This window comes from Aspergillus brasiliensis (genome assembly GCF_001889945.1).
Source record: "Aspergillus brasiliensis CBS 101740 unplaced genomic scaffold ASPBRscaffold_2, whole genome shotgun sequence".
Lineage (NCBI taxonomy): Eukaryota > Fungi > Ascomycota > Eurotiomycetes > Eurotiales > Aspergillaceae > Aspergillus > Aspergillus brasiliensis.
Window position 1 is genome coordinate 1,787,487 of NW_027137443.1, and position 22,105 is coordinate 1,809,591.

The following is a 22,105-nucleotide window of genomic DNA, read 5'->3' on the forward strand; positions in this document are numbered from 1 at the left end:
AGTATATATCACGAAGTAAGAAAGAGCAGAGAAGGTAAGTGAAAGAGTAATAGTAGTACCTGATTCCTCGTCTCAATCGGACTAGCCAACGTAACAGGCAGAATCGCCAACGAGAGGAATGTGATGATGTTGGAGAGGCGCATGATAATCTTTCAAGTATTCAATCGAGCTTTTGTGTTGAGATGTAGATAGATAGATAGATAGATAGATAAAAAGATAAATAGCTTGAGAGAATATTCTGCTAACCTCCTATTTATACCACTTCCCTCACACACCCCATCTACTCACAACTTCTACTCCGTGCACTGATCTGATCCGACTTCGGTCCCCCTCCGCTCTTGGCATAATAACATGTCTCAGACTCACACAGTAACTGGGGCTGGGGCTTAGCAAAACAGGAATCAACTAATGAGGGATCAGCATGTGAAATTGGCATGGCATGTTGATCAGATAAGATAATTATTTCGTGACGTGTGTGGTGTGGGGGATATGTGGATCCCCTCCCTTCTTTCTTTTCAATTTATGGGAGGGGGAGCGGGTGGATGTGGAACGATTCCAGTGGTATTATTGTGGTCTGGTCTTTCTTTGCAAGTGGCGATGGGATGATTTGGGTTGGGGGGTTAATGCTGGGAGGAAAGATTGGGTTGTGTTGTTGGTGTCTCGATGTAGCTAAATTAACGCGAATTTGACTTCTATAATGTAATCCTATTCCGCATCCGATGTGGTGTACTGCAAGTATATGGCTAATGGAAGAGATGCTATAATAGATATGCTATGTGATACTAATAAATCATATCTCATTATCTAATAACCTCCAAACACCATTGCTGCTGCCCGGACAAGCCCCTGTTGTAAACTAAAGCAAAGCAGATCAACTCAACGCAAGCAAGCAAGCAAGCAAGCAAACAAACAACAAACAAACAAAGTATACGCTCTAATCCGGTCATAGTACATACATTATAACATACAGACATGCATACATACAGACATCGTGACGAGCTGATAGCTGCTTACGACGTTGCTGCACTCGCCCGCGCCGCATTGCTCAGCTGTCGATGATACGAGCCAATGGTTTGAAAGCCCCTGTTATCCGGGTTAGTTAGTACGGTACGGTCTCCCCCGAGAGGGAAAAGGCATGGAAGGCACCCACCTTGCCAGGTCAAATCCGCTCCCCTCCTCTTCGTCGTCCTCCTCGTCAGGTCGCTCGTTCTTCGTCTCCGGTTCACGGCGCGCGGGCATCCGGCCAGTGGTCATCCCGTTGGCCGTGCCTGGCTTGCTGGGACTGGCCAGGTTGGGTGGTGGTGGACTGCTGCTAGGGATACTTCCCAGTCCGTCGCCCAATTCGCCCTTCAATGGGCTCATGTCTGGCACGGGCCGGGCCGGCGTGCTGCCAATGTCTGCGAACTTCCAGAACTGCGCGGGCGAGCTCATGGGCATAAACTTGGATGGGATCTGTGCAGTGCTCGGCGGAGGCAGTCGGGGCTGCTGGCGCTGCGGTGCCGGCGTAATCATCGATGACGGCCCGTCGTCGTAGTATGAAGATGACAGCACAGGCGGGGATCCGGCGATGTTGTCTGACAACCCATAAGTCCGACTGAGACTGGTGCCGTTGCTGGTGTTCTTCGTGGCGGATCGCGTGGGCAGCGGGGATGGTTCCTCATAGTCGCGGGTGTTGGAAGGTCGCAAAGGGGCTCCTGTACCATTACGGGCGGCACGAGAGCCTCGTTCGGGGGTATACGCCTCAATTGGTGCGACGGGGAATGAGCTGAATCCAGGTGACGACACCGGTGGGGACTTCTTCGTGGCCGAAAACACCGCCTCCATGCCGTTGGCGCCCCGAGCGGCCGGATCCCTCGTGGCAGGTGACGATGGGGCGGACGATTGCGTTCCCTTCCGCAGCTGTTTCTTCCAGTACTCCTCGCGATATTCCGGGGCAATCTGCCATTTCATGCCTTTGCCAGGCTCGTCAGTCCGCCGGGGGACCTTCTGGAACGCCTTGTTCAAGGACAAATTATGGCGGATGGAATTCTGCTGATTGTCAATGTTTCCTCCCTTCAAACTATAGAACAAGGATTCCATACCTGCCAACCGCTCTGAGAGTGGCGGTAAAATGCGTACTTGTCCATGATCCAGTTGTAGATGCTGTTCAGCGTAAGTTTCTCCTCCTCGCTCGAGAAGATCGCCTGCGCAATCAACGTCGCGTAGCTGTATGGTGGCTTCAAGTCCTTGGCTGCGTCTTTGCTGTAATCAATCTCCTCCGTACTCTCCATCATCATACCGCGGTTATACAGCGGCGACTGCTTGGCCGTGCGCGCTCCCACCGTATCGGGCGACCGCGGGGGCGGTGTCACCTGACGCTTGAGGAACTGCGGTGCAGGAGCCAGCGAAGGGGCGCCAGTTGTGGCTGGGGCCGCATCCGAAGCGGCCGTCGTGGAGGGAGGCTGGGGATGAGCATGCTGGGAGGCATCCCAGGTAGCCACATCCTCCTCCCCGTTAGCGAGACGCTGGGCGCGTTCCACAAAGCTGGGATGAATATTGGCCTTGTCGCCGGGCGTGACGAACATCATCTGAGTATTGGCGATCTCAATGATATCACCACACGACAGGATCGCATCGGTGCCGCGCTTGAGGATCGCACTGTTCAAGCGCACACCGTTCCGACCGTTGACGCGGATGTGCCAGGACGCTGTGTCCTCGCCATCGTAAAAGATTTCCGCGTGCAGGCGCGACACGAACTTGCTGGGCCCCAAATCGACATTAACCTCGGGCAGCGCGCGGGCGGCGATTGTAACCGGGCTTGACTGTTCATCCAACTTTTGTTCGCGGTCGGGCTCGCGACCGATATTGACGTGGAGGGTTTTGACGTAGTAGGTCCAGTTGCGGCCGGCGATTTTAGCGTAGGCGCGGATACTCTGCTTATTCTCGGTTTTCGCGTTGGAGTGATCACGGAGTACGCGTACCTCTTCGCGAGCGGCGTCGAGATACGAGATCACCATATCCACCAAATCCTGGTTTTCCGACAGTTCCTGATCGGGAGACGAGTCATCGGCTTCGTCGGCAGATTCCTGCTTCACGGGTCGAGGTTGGGGAGAGGCACGGTGATCAACAATCTATTTTTTTTTTGTCAACAGCTGAGCCTCTAGATACATCGCTGGGCTCCCATCTGCTACCCACCTTGCGCTTCTTGTTAGACGGCCGCGTCGGGGATGAATCCGGAGCCTCCGCGTCCGACGTTTCCTGCAACTGGATTTCCTTGCGCCGTGCGCGACGACGGTTGGAGAGTGGCATGGTTGTGGTGGTAGTGAAAATGGGGCGATCGCAAGACCGGGGTCAGGGTCGAGATCCTCTAATCTGTATCGTCCGTAGTCTGGTCGCCAGCGTGGATGTTCTAACAGGTCTAATCTAGAAGTGTGGTGTGGAGTGGGTGAGGTCGAGGGTAGCGATGAAGCTAGTGGTCGTGTGTGTTGACGTCGAGTCGCAGGAATTCCGCGGCGAAAGTAGAACCAACCGTGATGAGCTCAGCCGGAACAGAAATTCGCAGACAAATGATCGGCGAGAAAATGAATGACGACCGAACGAAAGTCAGGCGAAAATCCAAACCCAAACCAGGATGGCAGGTCCAGGCAGCGAGAACCAAGGGAACGTTTGCCACCGCGCAAGAACGGACGCGAACTGGAGAGGAAGTGGCTGACTGATGCAGAAGACGAGAAAAAGGGCCAGCCACCGCGGGGAGAGGCCCGGTCGCGAGGTTTGGTTCGGGTGATGTCGATCGGGATCGTAGAAGTAGTTAAAGTAGGACAAAGGGATTGTGTGAAACAAGGTAAGAGGGCAAGTATACAGGGAGGAAAGAAGAAGGATGAGTTCGAGCAGTCGATGCACGAGAAGCAGAGAGAAAGGGAAAAAAAAAGAGGAACAGCGCCAGAAGCAGCCGAATTGATGAAGCAGCAAGTGCAACACAAAGCAACCAACGGTCGTGAATGAATTGCACGCAAACGCGCCGCGGGTTCAGGTTTGGACCAAACAAGATCAAGCGTGACCGCTTCCGTGTGGGGAAAGCCGAAGAATGAATTCAATCACCGCCAAACTACTTTCTGTGCTCAGCTGTCGTTTTCAAGACATTCATGCCAGTATGCAGTAGTAATTGTTTTCTGTCTCGCTAATATGTCGTCAATTAAGGTTGATCGCCCTTGTCCGATCTGGATCTGAATCAGTATCATTCCTTAGTTGTCTGTCTCTCTTCATTCTCCTTTCTTTTCTATCTAAATCAACCTCCCCTTTCCCATTGTTGAACCTCCCCAAGCGCAGTAGATCCCCCGTTCTAATATGGATGCCCGCCAGTGGAGGCTGCCGCAACCGCCGTAAACAGGCAGTGGAGCCCACCAGCTGCATCCTTTTTATGCAAGGATGAAAGATGGAAGGAAGGCCACAGCCTAGCCGGGTGCAGTTGCTCGTGCTGGTTGTTCTCCTTTTCCTCCCCTAGTTCCCACCGCCTTCATTCTCTCCCTCAAGTGATAGATATCTATTGTGTATCACTGTCTAGTTATTAGGCATCGGCTGTTATTAGGCATCGGCTGTTATGATCCACCATCCTTACAGTTAATTACTACGGAGTACAGTCAATAAAGAATGACATGTCACCAGCCTTCCAGCTAGTACGGAATCTCCGGAACGCCCTTGTTTGGGACAACCATAACAAGACTAGAGATAGTGACTGGCCCACCAGCATTCTGACAGGGTTCCATTGCCATTCTTCTCCCCCATTGGGGAAAAAGCATCCTCCCCTCCCTTCCCTCTCCACCGGATCAGGCAAGGTGAAAGCATCGAGGGCACGTTCAAACCCTGCTGATCCATGTCTGCGAGGGTCGGATCAACGTATCGCCTCGTCGCCCATCGCTGCCCCTGCGCTCGATCCATCCATTTCTCGAAACTCTCCGTCGCGCCGGTTGCGTCATGCCTCTCCGCGTGCGGTTTAGTGGCCCGCCATCGGAATGTCTGCCAATCCGGCCCTCCATGGCCGCCTGTCTGACCCAGCGAAAACAGCTTGTAGCTCCTACGCACCTGGAACTGTTTTGTTTTGTCTACGGAGGATAGGATGGGATACATCTCAACAGGAACAGACGTAGGTTGTCGTTGAATAAGAATATAGAACTAGCCAGATGGGACGCCCTTTGGATTCGGCGCCGTGCCCCATGCATTCCGCGGCGCCATCCATATACACCATGAAAAAAAAAAAAGAACTCCGTATGAAAAGAAACAGCCAGGAATGAGAGAGGAGACGTAAATCAAAGAAAGTAAGTCCCAGGGCCGGGGCCCACATATACACGACCCATGGCCCATGGAAGTAATCACACTGCGATACCACGTGCACGTGGACAGGGAATCAAACTAGCACCCAGACGGCTTGTAGCAAGCCAGAAGTACTCGCTGTGGAAGAATCGTATACAAGCCCAGAGAGAAAGAAGTAAACATTGTCCAGCAAACCAGCTAAGGCATTTTCGAATCGCCATCTTCATCCACCCCGCGTAGTGTCGGGTACATCACCACATCACCCGCCTCCGGCTTCACGGCCGGTTCCTCAGGCTTACTTGGAGCCTCCGTTTCTACTCCCTCCATATGACTGTCCGGGTTGGCCTCCGGTGTCTGCTCATGACTGCTGTTGTTGCTGCCGCTGTTGTTGTTGTTGTTGCTGCCGCCGCCAGCCTCGTGATTCTCAAATTCGCCCCGTTCCAGCCGGGAAGCAATGTAGTTGCGCAGGTACTCAATCAGCCGCACCTTCTCCACCCACTGTACATCTGCCCGCTCGGCCACCTCCGTCGCCGCCTGGGCGGTCCGCAGGGTTGCCTCAGCTTCCGCGGCAGTGCCCGAAAGAGCCGGGTCGATCAAGCTCGCAGAGATGCGCTCAGGCGAGGATGAAGAAGAGTGCTCCTTGGCCTTAGGAGTACGCTCACCGTCATCCTTGCCGTCCTGGGAAAGATCCATCTCCTCGCTCAACTGGCGAGTCTCTGGACGAGCGCGCTGCAGCGTACCACCCGTGTACCGGCGGCGATCATCGTGGTCGAAGATGCCACCGAGGGTGGACGGCGGGGCGGTACTCGAGGCGGTCGGGTACCCGGCCGCCATGCTGTCAGCCATGGTAGCGGAAGGCAGGCGAGGGTACATGCTGCCTCCTTCATGGTGAGGCGGCGAGACCCGCGTCGCCGACGGCAACGAGACGGGCGAGCGACCGGAGGTGTATGACTGGGCACTGGACGGCGGCGTGAGGGCGGGAGTGCCTGTGGAAGGCGAGTGGGTGGCTGGGTTTGGCATCATTGACGCGGCAGAGCTGGTTGCTGTCGCATGGCTGGGGGGCAACTGGGTGGGAGGCGAGTGGGTGGTGCGGTAGCTCATGCCACCATGAACGTAATGAGCGCCCGGCTGGGCAACACCCGCAGCAGCCACATTGTCGTCATTCTCATATATAGTATCCTGCATCTGCTGCAGGAACTGATCAATATTGATCAGATCGTTCTTGGTCCGCACATTACTCATCGGCGGCAGGTGGTAGGCCGGTGCGGAGGGAGCACCCCCGGGGCTGTATCCGCCACCACCAACGGCCACCGGCGCAGGCATCGGTTGGTACTCAGGCAGAGGTCCACTGCTCAGCACAGGGAGTGACAGGCTCTGCAAGCCCAGCAGACGCTGGCCGACGGCAGCATAGGAGTTCGGGTCGAACTGACGCCGTTTCAGGTCGCCAAAGAATTCATTCAGGGCATCGTAACCGCGCTTCTTGGATTCATATGAAGCATGGCCAGCCTCTGGGCCATGGTTCAGGGCGTAGTAGACATTTCCGTAGGACGGATTGGCAGGCTGAGGGGGAGGATGCGACTGGTAATACTGGGGAGCGCCATGCGCATAGCCCTGGCTAGGGACCGCGTTCAACGCGGGCTCAAAATAGTGCGTAGCGGTTGCATAGCCTACATCTCGTGTCAGCCGGCAGTGCAGAACAGTCAGCCTGGGGAACACTTACCCTTGGCACCTCCACCAAACATCATGTCCGGATTCCGGGCTCCGGGCTCCGGCGACCGGACCAGGACTGAATCGTCGGCATGGGTCTTGACGTGCTTCTTGAGATCCTGGGGACGCTTGAAGGCTTTCCCGCAAAAATCACACTTGTGTGGCTTCAGCGGTACATGCACACGAATATGAGAGGTTATGTGGTCGCGCTTGACAGTAGTAGTGCGGCAGCTGCCCCATTGGCAGGTCAAGTTGAGGTTGTTTGTGCTTTTGCGGCCGACGTGACGCTCGCACACATGTTCCTAAGCCGAGGCGGTCAGCTACCCATCCAAACGAGAATGTGATGAGTCAAGCCAACACGTAGTCCACTGCCAGTGGACTGTATAATCACAGTAGGACTATAGAATAGAAGAAAAAGAACAACTCACATAAAGAGCTTCAGGGGAAGGGCACTTCTCCGAGCAGCCCTGCCACAAACAGGACAACTCCTCAGAAGGACGAGTAGTGGTGCCGTTCATGGGGGGATTTGCCACGGCAGCCGAGGCAGCCGCAGCCGTCGCGGCCGCTGAAGCAGCGGTCGCAGAGGATACCTGTGCAGGTTGCTGAGCTGAAGGAGAATCCTGGGAAGTTGAGGTAGGCATGGGAGCGGCCGTCGTCGAAGGGGCCGTCGTGGTGTCTTGGGGTTCCGACATTGCCAAGAAAAATCTTTCTTGTCCCTTTCTTGGGAGCAGCGGAAGTAGAAAAGCGACTCAACACGAGTCCGCCTCAGGGGTGCAAGGGGAGGAAAAGATGGAGAGACCCAAGACTCTTGGTTCTAATATAAGGGAAAATAAGAGGATCGACTACGAGGTGAGGGAGTGGCGGACAAGAAACAGTCGACGAATACGCACACCGACACCGGATATCTGGGAAAAAGGGAGAGAATTGGCCAGGGGGAAGAAGAAAGAAGGAGAAAGGAAAGGACAGCAAGAGTGTTAAGATCACGAACACGAATGGCAGATATGAGCAAGATAAACCGGGGAGGGGGGGGATGTGAAAGTAATAAGGGAAACTAACAGATTGCCGGACCAGAGGAAGAGGGAATAGCAGAGAATCAGGGGGGGAGAAGGGGAAGGGAGGAAGTCTTGGGCCGAGAGGGGGAGGCTTGGGTTCAGAGCCGAGCCTTGCCTAGAAAAGGCCGCTTGCACAGCCGGGCGGAAGACGGGGACAAGACTGGCCAGGATGACAAGACGCGACAAGCCTGAGAGGCCTGGGCACCGGCCGGGCCAAGAGACCGTGCGGGGGCATGTGGCGTGTCTGCCTGGCCCTTCTTTTTTCTTTTCTCTCTTTTAGATTCCCTTCACGCAGTGGCTGTTACTGCAGCCCATTTGCTATAAGTCAAGTCTACTCATCATAATATTAAAGTGAAACTGTTGCGAGTGATACCTCTTCATCTCAGAAATCCTTTCTGCATGGTTCCCAACCCCAGTCAGTAGTAATCTACTAGTCTCACTAGTAGTGCAAGAACAGGCCGTCAAATAACGCAGTGGGCTTACTACTAGCAGTTAGCGACCGTTTCAATACGGTAACCATACACCACAATACCCCTGTCACCCACTCAAAACCCCGCGCCGACCGATGCATTTTGTGGAAATCCTTTGTTAGTCATCCCCCATCATGGCATTTCAAATGTCTCACTCCCCTTGCCCGTCTTTCCTCAATTTTCAGGCACATGAAAACGGTAGAGGCCATGTAGTGGACTTTTTTTGCCTCGCTCGGAGAACCTACCACATTGCCTTTGCAAGTGCCAATAAACATCCTCCTCCACCCGTTTCTTCACGTTCTTCTCTTCTTTTTGCCCTCCTCCCATCTTGGCACCTTTCCCGCTCCGTGGATGAAGTCTTGGAAGGTCACAAACTTGACCGTGGTACGATGCCTTGAGTTGGTCAGGTTTCCTCTTAGTCAGAGTGGCCCCCCTCCCTTGGCATGTAAGACGGAATCCCTCGGGTCTTTCTGGCGCGGAGCACGAATGGGAAAAAGGTTGGGGAAGGCATCCCCTGTCAGACAGAGTTTCCCCGTGGTTCTTTGTGCGTCTACTCTGTAGGTGTTCGAAAAGAACACATCAACTAGAATGATAGTAACTACTAGTGGACTGAAATGATGTCCCCCATGTAAGCGCCAAGACCCACAAGAAAAGCCTCACGCGACGGCTGTGGTGCTTACATCTTCCTTGCGACTTTCTGGAATATGCATCGATGCTGCAGACTGGAGGGATATGTATGTTTCTTCTCTTCCAGATTTCCTCCGGGCATGATGATGATGCAACTTAATGCTACAAACCCTGCATGTGTGCTCCATATTTCAAAGTTCGAGTTCAGCTGGGGGGGGGGTTACACAAGTCGTACAGGTTGCACACAAAGATGCAGCGGGTGACGTGCTGGGGAAAGCGCTGGTGGTGATCAGAACTGCCACAAGATACTAAATTACTACTTACTATTCAAGGACTGGCCGGAATGGTTGTGTTCCGGGCCTCCGTCTACTCGATGAATGGGAAAATTGAACGAGGCAGCCAATTCTCTCTAAATAAAGTAACCTACTAGTGACTCGACCTGTATCGGGGACGGCAAGATCGGCGGGAAACTAGGCATCTATGTTACTACGCTGAAACCAGGTCACATGCACGGAAGAGGAACGAATTCAGTAGTGCTGCCAGCAGGTCAGAAGCCTGATCGATGTATGTATATCAAATCCCGAAATCTATTTACAAAGTCTATGTCCGTATAAAACCATAAAAAACAATAAACCAGATAATTAAGTGCTCTCGACATGCTCCTGGGGGTCGTTCTTCTCGAACGCTCCATCCTTCATTTCGTGACGGAACCGTTCCTCTTCTTCTCTCAGCTGCTCCTTGAGCTTCTGGTTCGCCCTCCAGATCGGCTTGATCCGGAAGAGCTGGTCGACCGCCTCCAGTGGGATACCACTGGTCTCGGGGATGAGGAAGAAGGCGAAGAACCAGGCAAAGAAGGACAGCGACGCGAAGAAAAAGTACACGCCGTAGCCCATCGCGGCGAACATCTGCTCAGTGAAGCGAGAGACAAGGAAGTTGAAGAGCCAGTTGCTGGCCGTGGTGCAGGCCTGAGACAGGGGACGAATGTTGGGATCGAAGAATTCCTATTCATGAACAAGTTAGCAAGCTGTTCGTAAGAGACCCGCTTCAAAGAAGTGATGGAACTTACCGAGTTGATGACCCATGGGGTACCGTTCCAAGTGGGGGTATAGACAGCAGTCCACAGGTAGAAGAAAAAGATGGCAGCAATACCTCCGCCATTCAGGTGGTCCTGGGGGTGTTCCGTCGGGCGGACAATGTAGATGTAGGCACCAATGGCATACATGCAGGCGGATCCGCAGACGGCACCACAGAGGAGAAGCTTCCGACGTCCGAACTGATCAACCAGGAAGAGCAGCCAGATGACGGTGAAGGCGGCCTTGACGACACCAAAGATACCGTTCAAAATACCCTTCGTGTTGCCACTAACACCAAGACTGGAGAAGATAGTGGGACTGTAGTAGTTGATGGCGTTGATACCGGACGCGTTCTGCCAGAAGAACAGCATGCAACCCAGGAAGAGACGGTACTGCAAGCTAGGCGCCTGGAAGACAGCCCTGAAGGGCTTCCAGAAGCCCAGTCCCACAGTGGCGATCTGCTCCTCGATGGCTTGGTCGACCGTAGCCACCTCCTCAGTGATATAAATATCGGTTTCATCAAGTTGACGAATCCAGCAGAGGTTCTTCATGGCTTGCTCACGACGACCCTTGAGGAAAAGCCAACGGGGGGATTCTCTCATCCACAGGGAGCCGAGGAAGAGCATGCCCGACGGGATCAATTGAACAGCAAAGGGGATGACCCATTGCTTGTGGTCCGAGGGCATAGTTTGTTCCACACCATACTATAGGAAAGGCTATCAGCATTGCACGTGACGAAAAATGGCAACATTAGGACGAGATGGAGGAATTTTAGAAGTCTAGCAAGATGAAGAAGGAAAGTTACTTACGTTGATCCAGAAACCAACCATACCACCAACCTGCCAGCCGAGTTCATAGAAACCGACCAGTCGGCCTCTGATGGCCGGAGGAGCCAGCTCGGACAGGTAAATCGGGACGACGTTGGATGCCACACCGGTTCCGAGACCGGAAAGGACACGGCCAGCGTACAAGATGCCGAGCCCACGAGAGCCGTTGGCTCCCATCTGCAACCCGGAACCGAGAATGAAGACAGCCGAAGAGATAGTCAAGCTCCATTTACGTCCAAAGAAGTGAGAAATTCCATAGGTGAGCAAAGCTCCGAAGAAAGCACCAGCAATGAACAACGAGACAATATTTTCACTGATCAGATCCACCTGGGACTTGGTCATCTTGTCCATCCCAAACTCGCTTTCGAAGGAAGACAGTGTGATTGTCGTCCCGATGAACCCACTGGTATACCCAATCATGTTGGAACCACATGAGGCAATGAGGGCGAGCACATAGACTCGCCAATTGTAGACATTTTTGGGAGTCGGACGGTCCTCGACGAGGTGAAGGATTCCACCCATTGTATGGTAGAAGAGGGAGAGAGGGAAGGATGAGAGGAGAGGAAGAAAAACTCTGATGACCGTGAAGAAAACCTGTCAACAGGAGGATGAACAAGGACAAGGACGAAAGAAGGATATAAGGGGGTGTCCTGTCAACAGGAAAGACGGATGGGAAAAAAGAAGAAAGAGAGAACAGACAGAGACGGGCCGGGCCATAAGTAATATCTCGGATTCCTACGAGTTCTACGGAGCAGCCAGACTGTGGATACGGATTTCTCCCCTGCCTCGAACGCTCTCCACAATTTACGTCGTGGCCAAACCCCATCCGGGGAGGAGCATTCTGGAGATTGAATAGCGAGACTGTGATACGCCGAAAATGCAGCTAGACGTGCTTAATCTTCGGACTATGCAGGAAGATTCCCACAATTTTGCCCCCGTGATGTGGGAGAATGGGTCGGGGGAGTGTTTTCCCCAGACGTTGAGTCTCGCTTAGCCGGCGCGGAGAAGGTCTCGCCAGGAAACATTCAGCCGCAGATCAGGGGGCCAAAACGTAGGAAGTATATAAGGACCGTCTTCCCCCAGCTAGCGAACGCATTTATCCGAGTCGGTGTGTATATAACAAAATGTATACCCCAGTGGGTGGGGGAGAAGGACAGTTCCACGACCTAATGCCCCGGTGTGCCTGCGATTTAGTTTACCCATGTTGAAAGTAGGTTGTGAAGAATTTGCCGGTGGGCCATTGAGGAGTCCAACCAGACGCTGACCGGTCTAGAGGGGCAGAGTCTGAGGTGAAGTGTGAAGGGGTATTGGCGAGAGCACATTCTTTCTCCCGGTTCAGGTCGGCACCCGGACGAACCAGATGGAAGATGATTTTGTTGAGAACCAAGGAAATCGGTTTTCAGGTTCCACAAGCTTAAGCGAGAAGATGGAGGCTTCTTGGATACCCGTAAGGCTTTAGCCGGCATTTGTCCAACATAATAGTCAAGGTTGTCATGGACAATGGGACTCATGGCCTTCACGGAGTCAGGGAAGACCAGTCAGAGAGGCTGGGAGAGGCCTTAACCCAATTCTGGTGGAGATTAGGGCCGGAGGATAGCCGAGACGTGTAAAAAGATTGGTGCCGATCTAGACTAACAGTAAGCACGCCGTAGATCGGAGTCAGATGAACGGGTAGAGGTCGCCTAGGGCCAGCTGGAAAGTTTTACCCCGGCTCACCGGGGATGGAGATGGGGAAGAACTGCATATCAATCATCAAGCGCTATCGTAAGCGTTGGAGGCGACCAGGAGGCGACCACCCAAGAGAGCGAGGTAAAGTAGGCGAGTCTTAACCCAGGCGGGAAATCCACACGATGTCTGGTCACGGGTGGCACGCTAGGCTACCTGCAGGCTAGGGGGCAGCGCTAGCCCGAAGAGGCGTAGCTGTCAGCTGACCGGGTGTCCCTTTACACGGCGGGGATTTGCTTTCGACCCAAGGACCCTTACAGCTCGGCTCAAGAACGATACTCCGCGTCTTCTGGAAGCCCAAATGCGGAGTCTCCGCATCTGGCTCATTTATTATCGCAAGCCTCGCCGCATTATGATGCTGGAGGGATGATCCTTGAACGCTTTCAGGCGACTGCGTGTACCATGACGCAATTGCTGGTGGACTAGCTTGACGTCTAACGTCGTGGGCAATGCGCATCCGGATCGTCCTCAATAGTCCGCCGGGTAAAAGAGACACAGACCACGTTTGGCTGCCTAGATAGCTGATGATTATGCCCAGCTCACTAGTTAGTTGCTAACCTTGGTGACTATTGATAACAGTCACACCGCTGACAAACGCTCCTCTGACCAGGGGCCAACGATTCCCCGCATGCCGGAGAATGAGATATCCAACACACAGCGGCAGTCACCTGTCACATGCGCACTAACATGATAATGCCGTCTTGCATATGCATAGCTGACTAACCGACATTAAGCTCCCCGGCACATCCGATCACCAGCGAGACACGATCATATCAATCAATCTGCGATCAGACCATCCCTATCCTTATCCCCTGCCAGTTACGGTTTCCAGGTCACACACAAACCACCACATCAATGCCTCGGACGAATTGATCCAAAATGCCCAAACTTTTTCTCTCCACCTTCCTCACCTCTCTCTTCTACCTCCTACCACTCTACCTCTTCGTCATCGCTCCCCTCCTCCGCCAACTCTTCCCAGTAACCCAGGACATCTTCGACCCAGACACCGACCCAACAACAGAGAGCGACATCTCACTGGACCCCGAGATCCTCAGCCTCCCCGACGGAATCATCCCAGAATGTCCCGAAGACACCTACCGAGTCCACCTCCTCTCCAAGGACCCGCTAATAATCTACATTGAAGATTTCCTCTCCACTGCAGAAGCCGATCACCTAGTAAAGATAAGGTCCGTCCAAAATACCTCCTGCTCCCCATAGCCATTCCCCACAGCCCCAATCTACATGTTGAACCAACCCTAACCAAAAGACAATATGGGAGAAATAAAGTGAACCAAACTACTCCCCCTCAATAATCTACAACGGCCAAACCACCAAAGTCGACCCCTCAACGCGACTCTCCGACCGCGCCCTCCTCCCCCGCGACAACACCGTCCGCTGCCTCGAAACCCGCGCCGCCGCCTTCCAAGGCTGGAAACCACACCTCTACATCGAGCGCATGTGGGCCCAACGCTACAACGTCTCCGGCCACTACAAGCACCATTTCGATTGGGCGGGTTCTGTCGCCCGCGGCGGCGACAGACTCAGCACTTTTATGGTATACCTCGGGGATGAGTGCGAAGGCGGAGGCACGAATTTCCCACGTCTCAGGATGCCGCGCGGGGAACAGTGGTGTCGGTTTCTGGACTGCGAAATGGCTCAGAATGAGAACGTATCTGGGATCACTTTCAAGCCTATCAAGGGGAATGCGATATTTTGGGAGAACTTGAGATCTGATGGAACGGGTTATCCGGAAACATGGCATGCTGCGTTTCCGGTTACTCAGGGGATGAAGGTCGGGCTGAATATTTGGAGTTGGTATCAGCCGCCGTCTAGGGGAAGAAGGTAAGTCTGGTGACCCCCGTATAGAAATTTTGGGGTGTTTTGGATAGACGTTCGGGTTTGTATATTATGTATCATCTGTTGTTGTGTACTTTCATCTGTACCATGGAACGATATATAGCTCGTAGGTATGTAGGCAGCTATTAGAAGAAATAGACAAGACACAAGAAATAAAATTCATTAGATAGCATTAAGTAACATGTGCCTTTCCAACGCCACCCATACGCCTTCCCTCATCACATGAGCCTCGTAACCAAAACCAAACGCATGCACATGGGTATATATAACAGTTTTATCGTTTAGCCCCCAACATTCATCCATTGAGTCCAATCATCGCCCAACCCGCCTGGGCGGCACGAATCTCCATTCCCAAAGATATCGTCCAGTGGGAGTCCCAGATCCAACCCCATGCCTAATCCCGGGGTATTGTTGTCATCCATACCTAAGCCGAATTGTCCGAGATTTGCAGCGGTCGTAGGCACAGTTGACTCTGCGGTGAAATTCTGTGGCTGGAAGTTATAGCCCTGCCATAGGAAGTTCTGGTTGGGCAGAGACACCAGGTCGGGGCTGTTGACCGCCTCGGCGCTGTTAATGGGCGTTGATGCGTGGGAGGCGGGTGACTGTATTTGGGATGCATTCATTTGCTGATGATTTGCTAGGCGGCTCGAGATGCTGTTGTTGAGCCCACCAGATGGACCGGAAAAGAGTGGGAAGTTTCCAAATCCATCTAGGGAGGGTGCTGTGGCCGCGAGTGTGTTGACACCGTTGGGATCGGCTGTGGACGCCATTCCCGATGCAAATTGAGTAGTGACTGGCGCCCCGGTCACATCTTGAAAATGGTCGTTTTCCAGAGTCGACATCGGTTGTGTGGGATAGGCAAACGGATCGTCCGAGGGGAACATGATAGGCATGAGGTCGGGGAAATTTCCGGGATTGCCAAATGCCTGTGCGTTGAATGCATTTGCGCCCGAGTCTCCAGAAGGTAATGACGCCGAAACAGGCGACGCTCGGGTTGAAACGCTATTGGTCGCGGTCTCCGAAGGCGTGGACACCGCTTCGGCCGGAGGCTCCGGGGTGGACGGAAACCACGTCGGGGGGTGACTACTATGACGAGGATTGGTAGCAACATTGCGTGTTGCGGCGATGTCATCGAGGCTCTTGGGTGTATTGCTGGCCTCCGACTTGGTCGATCGATGTAGCAGCTGGTTAGGGAACGTGCTGGCTCGCTGCGGCGGCGGCATTCCCGAAGGCATGGTTGAGCTTTTATTGGCCGCCGCACGACTGCTGGAAGGCGCTGGACGCTTGAGGTTCGCACGGGCGCTCGCACTTTGCCGGTTCTTGAGCAGCTCAGGCAGGTTTTTGAACAAGCAGACCAGACTCTGTGAGCAACGATCCGCTGCCATACTCTTCTTTGCCAGGCCAGCGAGGGTAGTCTTACCCTCCATGGCATCCTTGAGAACGCCGTCCTTCGCCGTAGGAGAGTCGGGATTCTCAAGAACGAAGAACAGGAGTGATAGAATGGCGAAATACGTGGTGTACATAGTGAACCAGAAAGAGCCATTGAGGAGTCCTCTCTTGTGCATGCCAGTAGTGATATGGACGATGTTCCGGGAAACACTGACACAAGCCGCTGCACAGGCGTAAGAGCGACGGTCCACCCCACGAGCCTGCGAGCCGCTGGAGACGTAGTGCAGGAAGGGCCGGTATAACATCACCTGGACGTGGGCGTAGCTAATACGCAGTAATTGCCGGATCCTGCAGCACAGTTAGAAAAGGGAATTCCTACCAAGAAGCAACCCGGGGCAACATACCGTTCAACTTGTGGGGAGACCTCCGTTCCCGGACGCAGTGCCGCTGGCAACTCCTCCATCCAAGCCTGAAGATCTCTTTCAATCTCTCGAATCTTGGAGTGGCTAACCACATAGCGCTGATCCGATCCAGCCCGATGCTGAGCGTTTTTCACCGGGTAGATATACTTCACCACTTTGAGGATAATGCTGGACAACCGCGTGTGCGCATTGGCCCCGGCCATGAGAGGAATGTGATCAGAGGGCATGGGCATAATGCCGTCCTTGGTAATGAACTCGGAGTCAACCGATGCTGGGAATTCCTGATCGATATCATCATCGCTCAGTATCAGAGGAAGACCCAGCATCGTGCTCACGTACACGTCCATCTTTCGTACGACCCAGAAGACACGTTTCCGCAGCTCCTGTTCAAGCGGACTGAAATGCGCCGTCACTTTTCGATGCAAGCCGAGTCGCAAGGCCGACCGTAGGGCAATACCCACGTAGGAGTAGCAAGTACTCAGTTTCGCAGAGGCCTGTAGGAAGAGCACCATGAAGCAAATCGCCTGCAGGGAGGTTAAATCACGGCAATCGGTGATCTCCAACAGCTGTTGACCTGCTTTGAAGTATTGAAAGCTACGATGAATTAGCCTATTGCAGTTCAGATGCCTCAGCATGGGCCATGAGAAAAATGAGGGACTTACCCTTGGCCAATCGCACCCTCATATCCAGCGACATCAAGAGCATTCGCCCCTCCATCGGAAAACAGACAACCGACCGCGATGACAATGTACAGAAGCGGCAGAAACGAATTCTCTTCATTGGTGAACTGATCAGGCGACGTATCGTACACGCGATCGAACATGGCGAAGAAGGAGGGTTCATGCGCGAAACGCATCAGTGCGCAACCATCATCGAATGCATTGTGACACAGGCGTCGTGCAACATCCCGCGGGGGCAGGTCGTGAGTGGCGGGCAATGACGCATCCTGCGGCGATTCCGATAACGATTTAGGGCTGTCAAACTTGGAGTGGGAGACCGGTCGCGACCGGATCGTCGGCGGCTGTATGTCCGAAGCACCCAGCTGCTTGCGTAGTCGGCGGAGGAAGCTCAAACCCGAGCTGTGGCCGTGGTAGTCCCAATGACCCTGGTCGTCCAGATCTAAATAGCCAGAATTGTCGACCATCGACTCAAGGAGCGACTCATCCCCTCCGTTCACATCGGCTGTCGAGTCGGAGGTGCCTGTCATGACGATTGAGCTTCGGCGCCGATCGCTGGGGGTCGCGAGGGATGCCGCTGGCGGTGGTTGCTGACATTGTTGGTTTTCTCGCTTGATGGCCGCCAGCATCTGCTCTGTAGCATGCACGTCGAATTGGGGGTCGTCCAGATTCAGGTCGGGGAGCACAACGCGGAGCAAGGCCTCCGCCTTGTGTAAGCGATTTTCAAGAGCTTCGACATATTGAGGGGCGGGGTTGCGACGACGGTTAGACGGTTGGTCATACGTGCATTCTGTCGAGCGATTTCGATGAGCATAAGTCAAAAGGAGCCAGGCAGGCAATCGAGGGGGATGACAACGTACCATAGCTGTAGACGGTACAATGAGTGCACGGCTGCTTCCCATCGCACTTGATCTTCTTGCGACGACATTCATCGCAAGCGCGGGTCACACGACGCCTCTTTTGCATAGGGAGAGGGTCCTTCACAGACTTGCCATCGCCGATCGCGTCATCCTTCATCATCAAATCATGGCCGGGGGAGGCATCGTGATCTTCATGAGCATAGAAGAAAGAGTCGGAAGCAGCCGAGGGATCATCCTCGTTCGCGTTGTCGGCATGCGCCGGACTGAGAGCGGAGGCCATGGGGGGAGGGGAGCGGAGGGAACAGCAGAGGAGAGATCTCAAGGCGGTCGGCGCAAAGGCATGCAAGGGGGTATGAGGATGCGAAACTGATTGATGGGGTGATGCACGATAGTCGACAGGAGACTAATCCGATCAGCAAGGAGAAATAGCCCGCGTGGCGATCCGACCGTTATCGCAATCTCCACGAGGGTAGAAATGACGCTTCTCACAGGTTCATGGAAGGCACGGCGAGGAGTGTAGTTAGCTGGAAGGATTGATCGGGTGGGACCAATCTTTTAAATCCAGGAAGAGTCGATCAGAGAGGATGAGTGCTGCTGAAGTCGCACTAGTCCTTTGTGGCTATTCTTCGCTATTTTTGAGTTATGAAATACTTTTGGTGGCTTTCAAACGGGAGTTCCTTGGAGATGACGAAGGAAGAGTTCTGGAGACTGGAGTAAGCCCGGAATTAGTCAGAATTGCGTTGCAGGAACTTTTCGTGAGTCAAGACGGTCATCCAACCCCAGTCGCACGGAAATAGTAACCAGGACGGGCAAGAAGAAAGAGGTCTAATGCGCAACACCAGGCCCGACCACAATTGCGAGGACCGGGGATGGCTGTTCAGGCTCTTCTAGTCCGCGTGTACAAAGTACGAGGGGAGGAGGGGAAGAAGGCGGAATGGGGAAGCAATTCGAAGACTGGCAGATACGGAGGATTTTGTGAGACTAGGGAAGGGGGGGAAGAATATACAGATATGTTTCTCCAAATCGGAGAATAGAATGAAAAAGAAAAATCAAAGTTTGGTTAATCAAGCTTAAGCCAACAAGCCAGTAAGTGGAAAGATGAGGAAGAGACTCGAGTAAGTAGCAGTGATGAGCGAAGAGGACGATGATGGAAAAGGAATGAATGGATGGGGACGAAGACGGACAAGACGGGCAGATCCACCGATGCGAAGTGATGGTGTGGCCCAGACCCTGTCTCCGATTGGGGGGATTTCAACGGCACCAGGACAAGTGCAAAAAAAAAAAAAAGGAAAAAAAAAATAATACTTAAGGGGATCAGCACAATAAGAGATCTTGTGTGAGAAGATGCGCGGGAATAGCCCAACAGTATCCAATTTCGATTTAGTCTGACACTCATATCACTCAAGAGATTCGTAAAAAGTATAATGCAGAAAAAAAATCGCTCACAATAGGGCTGATCTGGATCCAACCCGGCTGTGACAAGCGGCTGGAAGCGCAACTTGAGCCTTCTCCTTTGCCCGTGACGATGCCGCTGTGTCGGAGGTCCGATACAGAATTTTGCTTTTCCTGGGAACACCATTGGACTAGCTAGGGGAACGGCTTAGCAGTAGTAGCAGCAGTAGCTCGGCGTTTTGGCCAAAGAGGCCGATGACTGCCTCGGCTGCAGAAACAAGCATCAAAACCCACGGTGATTTCGCTGATTCGATCATTCCCGGCGGATACCCTGATCCATGGAACCTGCAGCGATGTTGATGAGCAACAATAAGTTAAAGAACATCACCCGGTGGGGATCGCATCTTCTCGGATGGATATTGGATTGGACGAAGCCCCATGACCCTAACCGGCCTTAGTCTTTCCCTTGGCTTTTGAGGAGACCAACTGCTGCGGTCCAGTCATCCATCAAAGCTAACGGAATCCTGTTTTCCTGCGTACGCCCTGAATCCACTCACGTCTAACTGTATCTACCGACATTGTCAATGTGGCTTTGGTCTTCTGCTCGCTTTCTTATTCCTTCTAAACCCCTTGCGCACGTGTGTCCCATCAGAGCGTCGTCGTACAACTTCAGCTCTGCATAGTAGTAGTTGCCGACTTGGTTGCGGCTCCTGATAATAGCACACTGCCATGTCTATAGCACGCCAATGTTATAGCACTGCGCCACTAAAGTTCCGCCAAGATCAGATAGACACTTAAAATATCTTCATATATGACTAGCGATCGGGAGAGATAAAGGAACCGTCGCATCCTCCCCCCACACAGACTGAGCATTGGGAACGGAGTTGAACAATGCCCTATCTTCTCGTTACGCTCTGTTGTTTGTTCGCCAGTCTTGGCTCCTTTCTGTTTGGTTATGACTCCGGGGTTATATCCTCTGTTATCGACCAGGATTCCTTCAAATATCGCTTCCACAATCCTTCGGATGCAGCGACAGGGGGTATTGTTGCATCCTATAATGGTTCGGACACCCGCGCCGATCACAAACTTATTCGCATGTCATCTCCGGCTGACACCTTTCTGCAGGCGGTGCTATTCTAGGCTCGGTCTTTGTCTCCTACCTCTCTGACCCTTGGGGGCGAAGGCCTGTTCTCTTCACCGGCGGCCTCCTCGCTAGCCTAGGGGCAGCGTTGCAGGCTGGCGCTGTCAACGTGGCCATGCTCATTGCAGGTCGCTTGATCGCTGGTCTTGCTATTGGATTGATGTCCGCCATCATCCCAGTATATTGTGTATGTAATCGATATAATGCACCTCTAGGAAGCGTAAGATGACAATGAACTCTGACTCTTCTTTCAGAGTGAGCTATCTCCTCCCCATACTCGTGGCTTCTTAGGTTCACTGCAGCAATGGATGATTGGGCTCGGAGTTGTGATAGCTGTGAGTGATTTATCTGTCTACTATACCCCTGTCCAGCTAGTCAGCTAGTCAACTAGTCAACTACTGTAGCTCGCACTTTATTCCTGACTAATCGCCTCCAGCAATGGGTGGGTTATGGCTGCTCTCTTCGTACTGGAAGTTTCAGCTGGAGGTTTCCCTTGGCGTTCCAAGCAGTCCCCGCTGTGATTCTGAGCTGTGGCGTCTGGTTTCTCCCTGAATCCCCTCGTTGGCTCATAGAAACGGGCGATGCGGATGCTGGTCGGGCGGTACTGATTCGCCTCCGTCTACCACGGGGACAGCTGAATGCTCTACCAGTCGAATCGGAGATCGAGCGAATCTCCGCGGGTATTGCGGAGGCACGGCATTCAGCTAACCACTCCTGGCGACAGCTGTTGTTCGCACAGCCTAACTGGCGGAAGCGTGTGCTGCTTGCCTGTGGCATGCAGGCTTTTACACAGTGCTCGGGCACGAATGTGCTCCAGAATTATAACCCGGGTTTGTACCGATCCTTGGGCTTGTCGCAGTCCACATCACTCATCCTGCAGGGCATCTGGGGTGCATTGGCCCAGTTTTGGAACACCATATTCATACTCTTCATCGATCGGGTCGACCGTCGCAAGCTTCTCATTCCGTCGTTGCTGGGCATGGGCGCCACCATGTGCGTGGAGGCTATCCTGGGACAGGTGTACAACAACTTTGAGAGCACGGCGGCGTCACCGAATCACAGTGCCGTCCGTGCTGCAATCGCTGTATTCTTCGTTTTTTCATTCTTTTACACTAGTCTCGGACTCATCTCTTGGATCTATCAATCCGAGATTTTCCCCACTGCTATTCGCGCCCGGGGCTCTTCTGTAGCCACGGCCACTAATTGGAGTCTGAATTTGGTTTTCGCTCAGTGTACGCCGATCGCTCAGTCACACATTCAGTTCAAATATTTTTACTGCTTCGCGGCCTTCAATTGGGTTGCGGCGGGTCTCGTCTGGGCCTTGTATCCAGAGACTGCCGGCAAGTCGCTTGAGGAAATTGACCGTATATTCCTTCCGAAAACTTTGGAGCCCACATATGACGCAGACAAGCCTCACGTTCCACAGTCAAATGTCAAAGACCAGGATCATCTGATGGTGGTTAGCACACAGGAGACTAGCAGCCATAGTTCCAAACATTGAGCAGAAGACCATGTTGCTGCCATGTTCAAGGAATCACATGATATCGTATATAGATGAGCTCATGATTTGATGTCGCCACAATATAATACATTACTGTCC

At 53.2% G+C, this 22,105-nt stretch overlaps 8 protein-coding genes across 8 annotated transcripts; 4 read left to right on the forward strand and 4 right to left on the reverse strand.

The window, feature by feature from the left end:
• Positions 1–1,010: 1,010 nt before the first annotated feature.
• ASPBRDRAFT_51709 (putative forkhead transcription factor Fkh1/2) lies at positions 1,011–3,288 on the reverse strand (the record flags this gene model as incomplete). Its single annotated transcript, XM_067626783.1, has 4 exons — positions 1,011–1,083; positions 1,151–2,028; positions 2,082–3,110; positions 3,175–3,288. The coding sequence occupies 4 exons, from the start codon at positions 3,286–3,288 to the stop codon at positions 1,011–1,013; spliced, it is 2,094 nt and encodes a 697-aa protein (XP_067483282.1).
• Positions 3,079–4,404, forward strand: ASPBRDRAFT_38405 (uncharacterized protein). The gene has a single exon (XM_067623930.1). The coding sequence runs from the start codon at positions 3,565–3,567 to the stop codon at positions 3,979–3,981; it is 417 nt and encodes a 138-aa protein (XP_067483283.1). The 5' UTR covers positions 3,079–3,564; the 3' UTR covers positions 3,982–4,404.
• Positions 4,405–5,222: 818 nt separating this feature from the next.
• On the reverse strand, positions 5,223–8,121 carry pacC (putative C2H2 transcription factor PacC). Its single transcript, XM_067623931.1, has 3 exons — positions 7,422–8,121; positions 7,007–7,295; positions 5,223–6,953 (listed from the first exon to the last, which is right to left on the reverse strand). Exons 1-3 carry the CDS (start codon positions 7,683–7,685, stop codon positions 5,485–5,487), a joined length of 2,022 nt encoding a protein of 673 aa, XP_067483284.1. The 5' UTR covers positions 7,686–8,121; the 3' UTR covers positions 5,223–5,484.
• Positions 8,122–9,783: 1,662 nt separating this feature from the next.
• ASPBRDRAFT_116987 (sugar porter family MFS transporter) lies at positions 9,784–11,564 on the reverse strand (the record flags this gene model as incomplete). Its single annotated transcript, XM_067617044.1, has 3 exons — positions 9,784–10,143; positions 10,209–10,919; positions 11,025–11,564. The coding sequence occupies 3 exons, from the start codon at positions 11,562–11,564 to the stop codon at positions 9,784–9,786; spliced, it is 1,611 nt and encodes a 536-aa protein (XP_067483285.1).
• Positions 11,565–13,463: 1,899 nt separating this feature from the next.
• Positions 13,464–14,759, forward strand: ASPBRDRAFT_390730 (oxidoreductase, 2OG-Fe(II) oxygenase family). Its single transcript, XM_067624065.1, has 2 exons — positions 13,464–13,954; positions 14,055–14,759. The coding sequence occupies exons 1-2, from the start codon at positions 13,647–13,649 to the stop codon at positions 14,611–14,613; spliced, it is 867 nt and encodes a 288-aa protein (XP_067483286.1). The 5' UTR covers positions 13,464–13,646; the 3' UTR covers positions 14,614–14,759.
• A 146-nt stretch (positions 14,760–14,905) lies between these two features.
• On the reverse strand, positions 14,906–18,252 carry ASPBRDRAFT_192214 (putative C6 transcription factor (Mut3); the record flags this gene model as incomplete). Its single annotated transcript, XM_067620454.1, has 4 exons — positions 14,906–16,361; positions 16,418–17,029; positions 17,098–17,902; positions 17,973–18,252. 4 exons carry the CDS (start codon positions 18,250–18,252, stop codon positions 14,906–14,908), a joined length of 3,153 nt encoding a protein of 1,050 aa, XP_067483287.1.
• A 37-nt stretch (positions 18,253–18,289) lies between these two features.
• Positions 18,290–19,059, forward strand: ASPBRDRAFT_38410 (uncharacterized protein). Its single transcript, XM_067623932.1, has one exon. It carries the CDS (start codon positions 18,557–18,559, stop codon positions 18,767–18,769), a length of 213 nt encoding a protein of 70 aa, XP_067483288.1. The 5' UTR covers positions 18,290–18,556; the 3' UTR covers positions 18,770–19,059.
• Positions 19,060–20,255: 1,196 nt separating this feature from the next.
• ASPBRDRAFT_118105 (sugar porter family MFS transporter) lies at positions 20,256–22,006 on the forward strand (the record flags this gene model as incomplete). Its single annotated transcript, XM_067617145.1, has 4 exons — positions 20,256–20,424; positions 20,490–20,692; positions 20,760–20,840; positions 20,942–22,006. 4 exons carry the CDS (start codon positions 20,256–20,258, stop codon positions 22,004–22,006), a joined length of 1,518 nt encoding a protein of 505 aa, XP_067483289.1.
• Between the last annotated feature and the right edge of the window lie 99 nt (positions 22,007–22,105).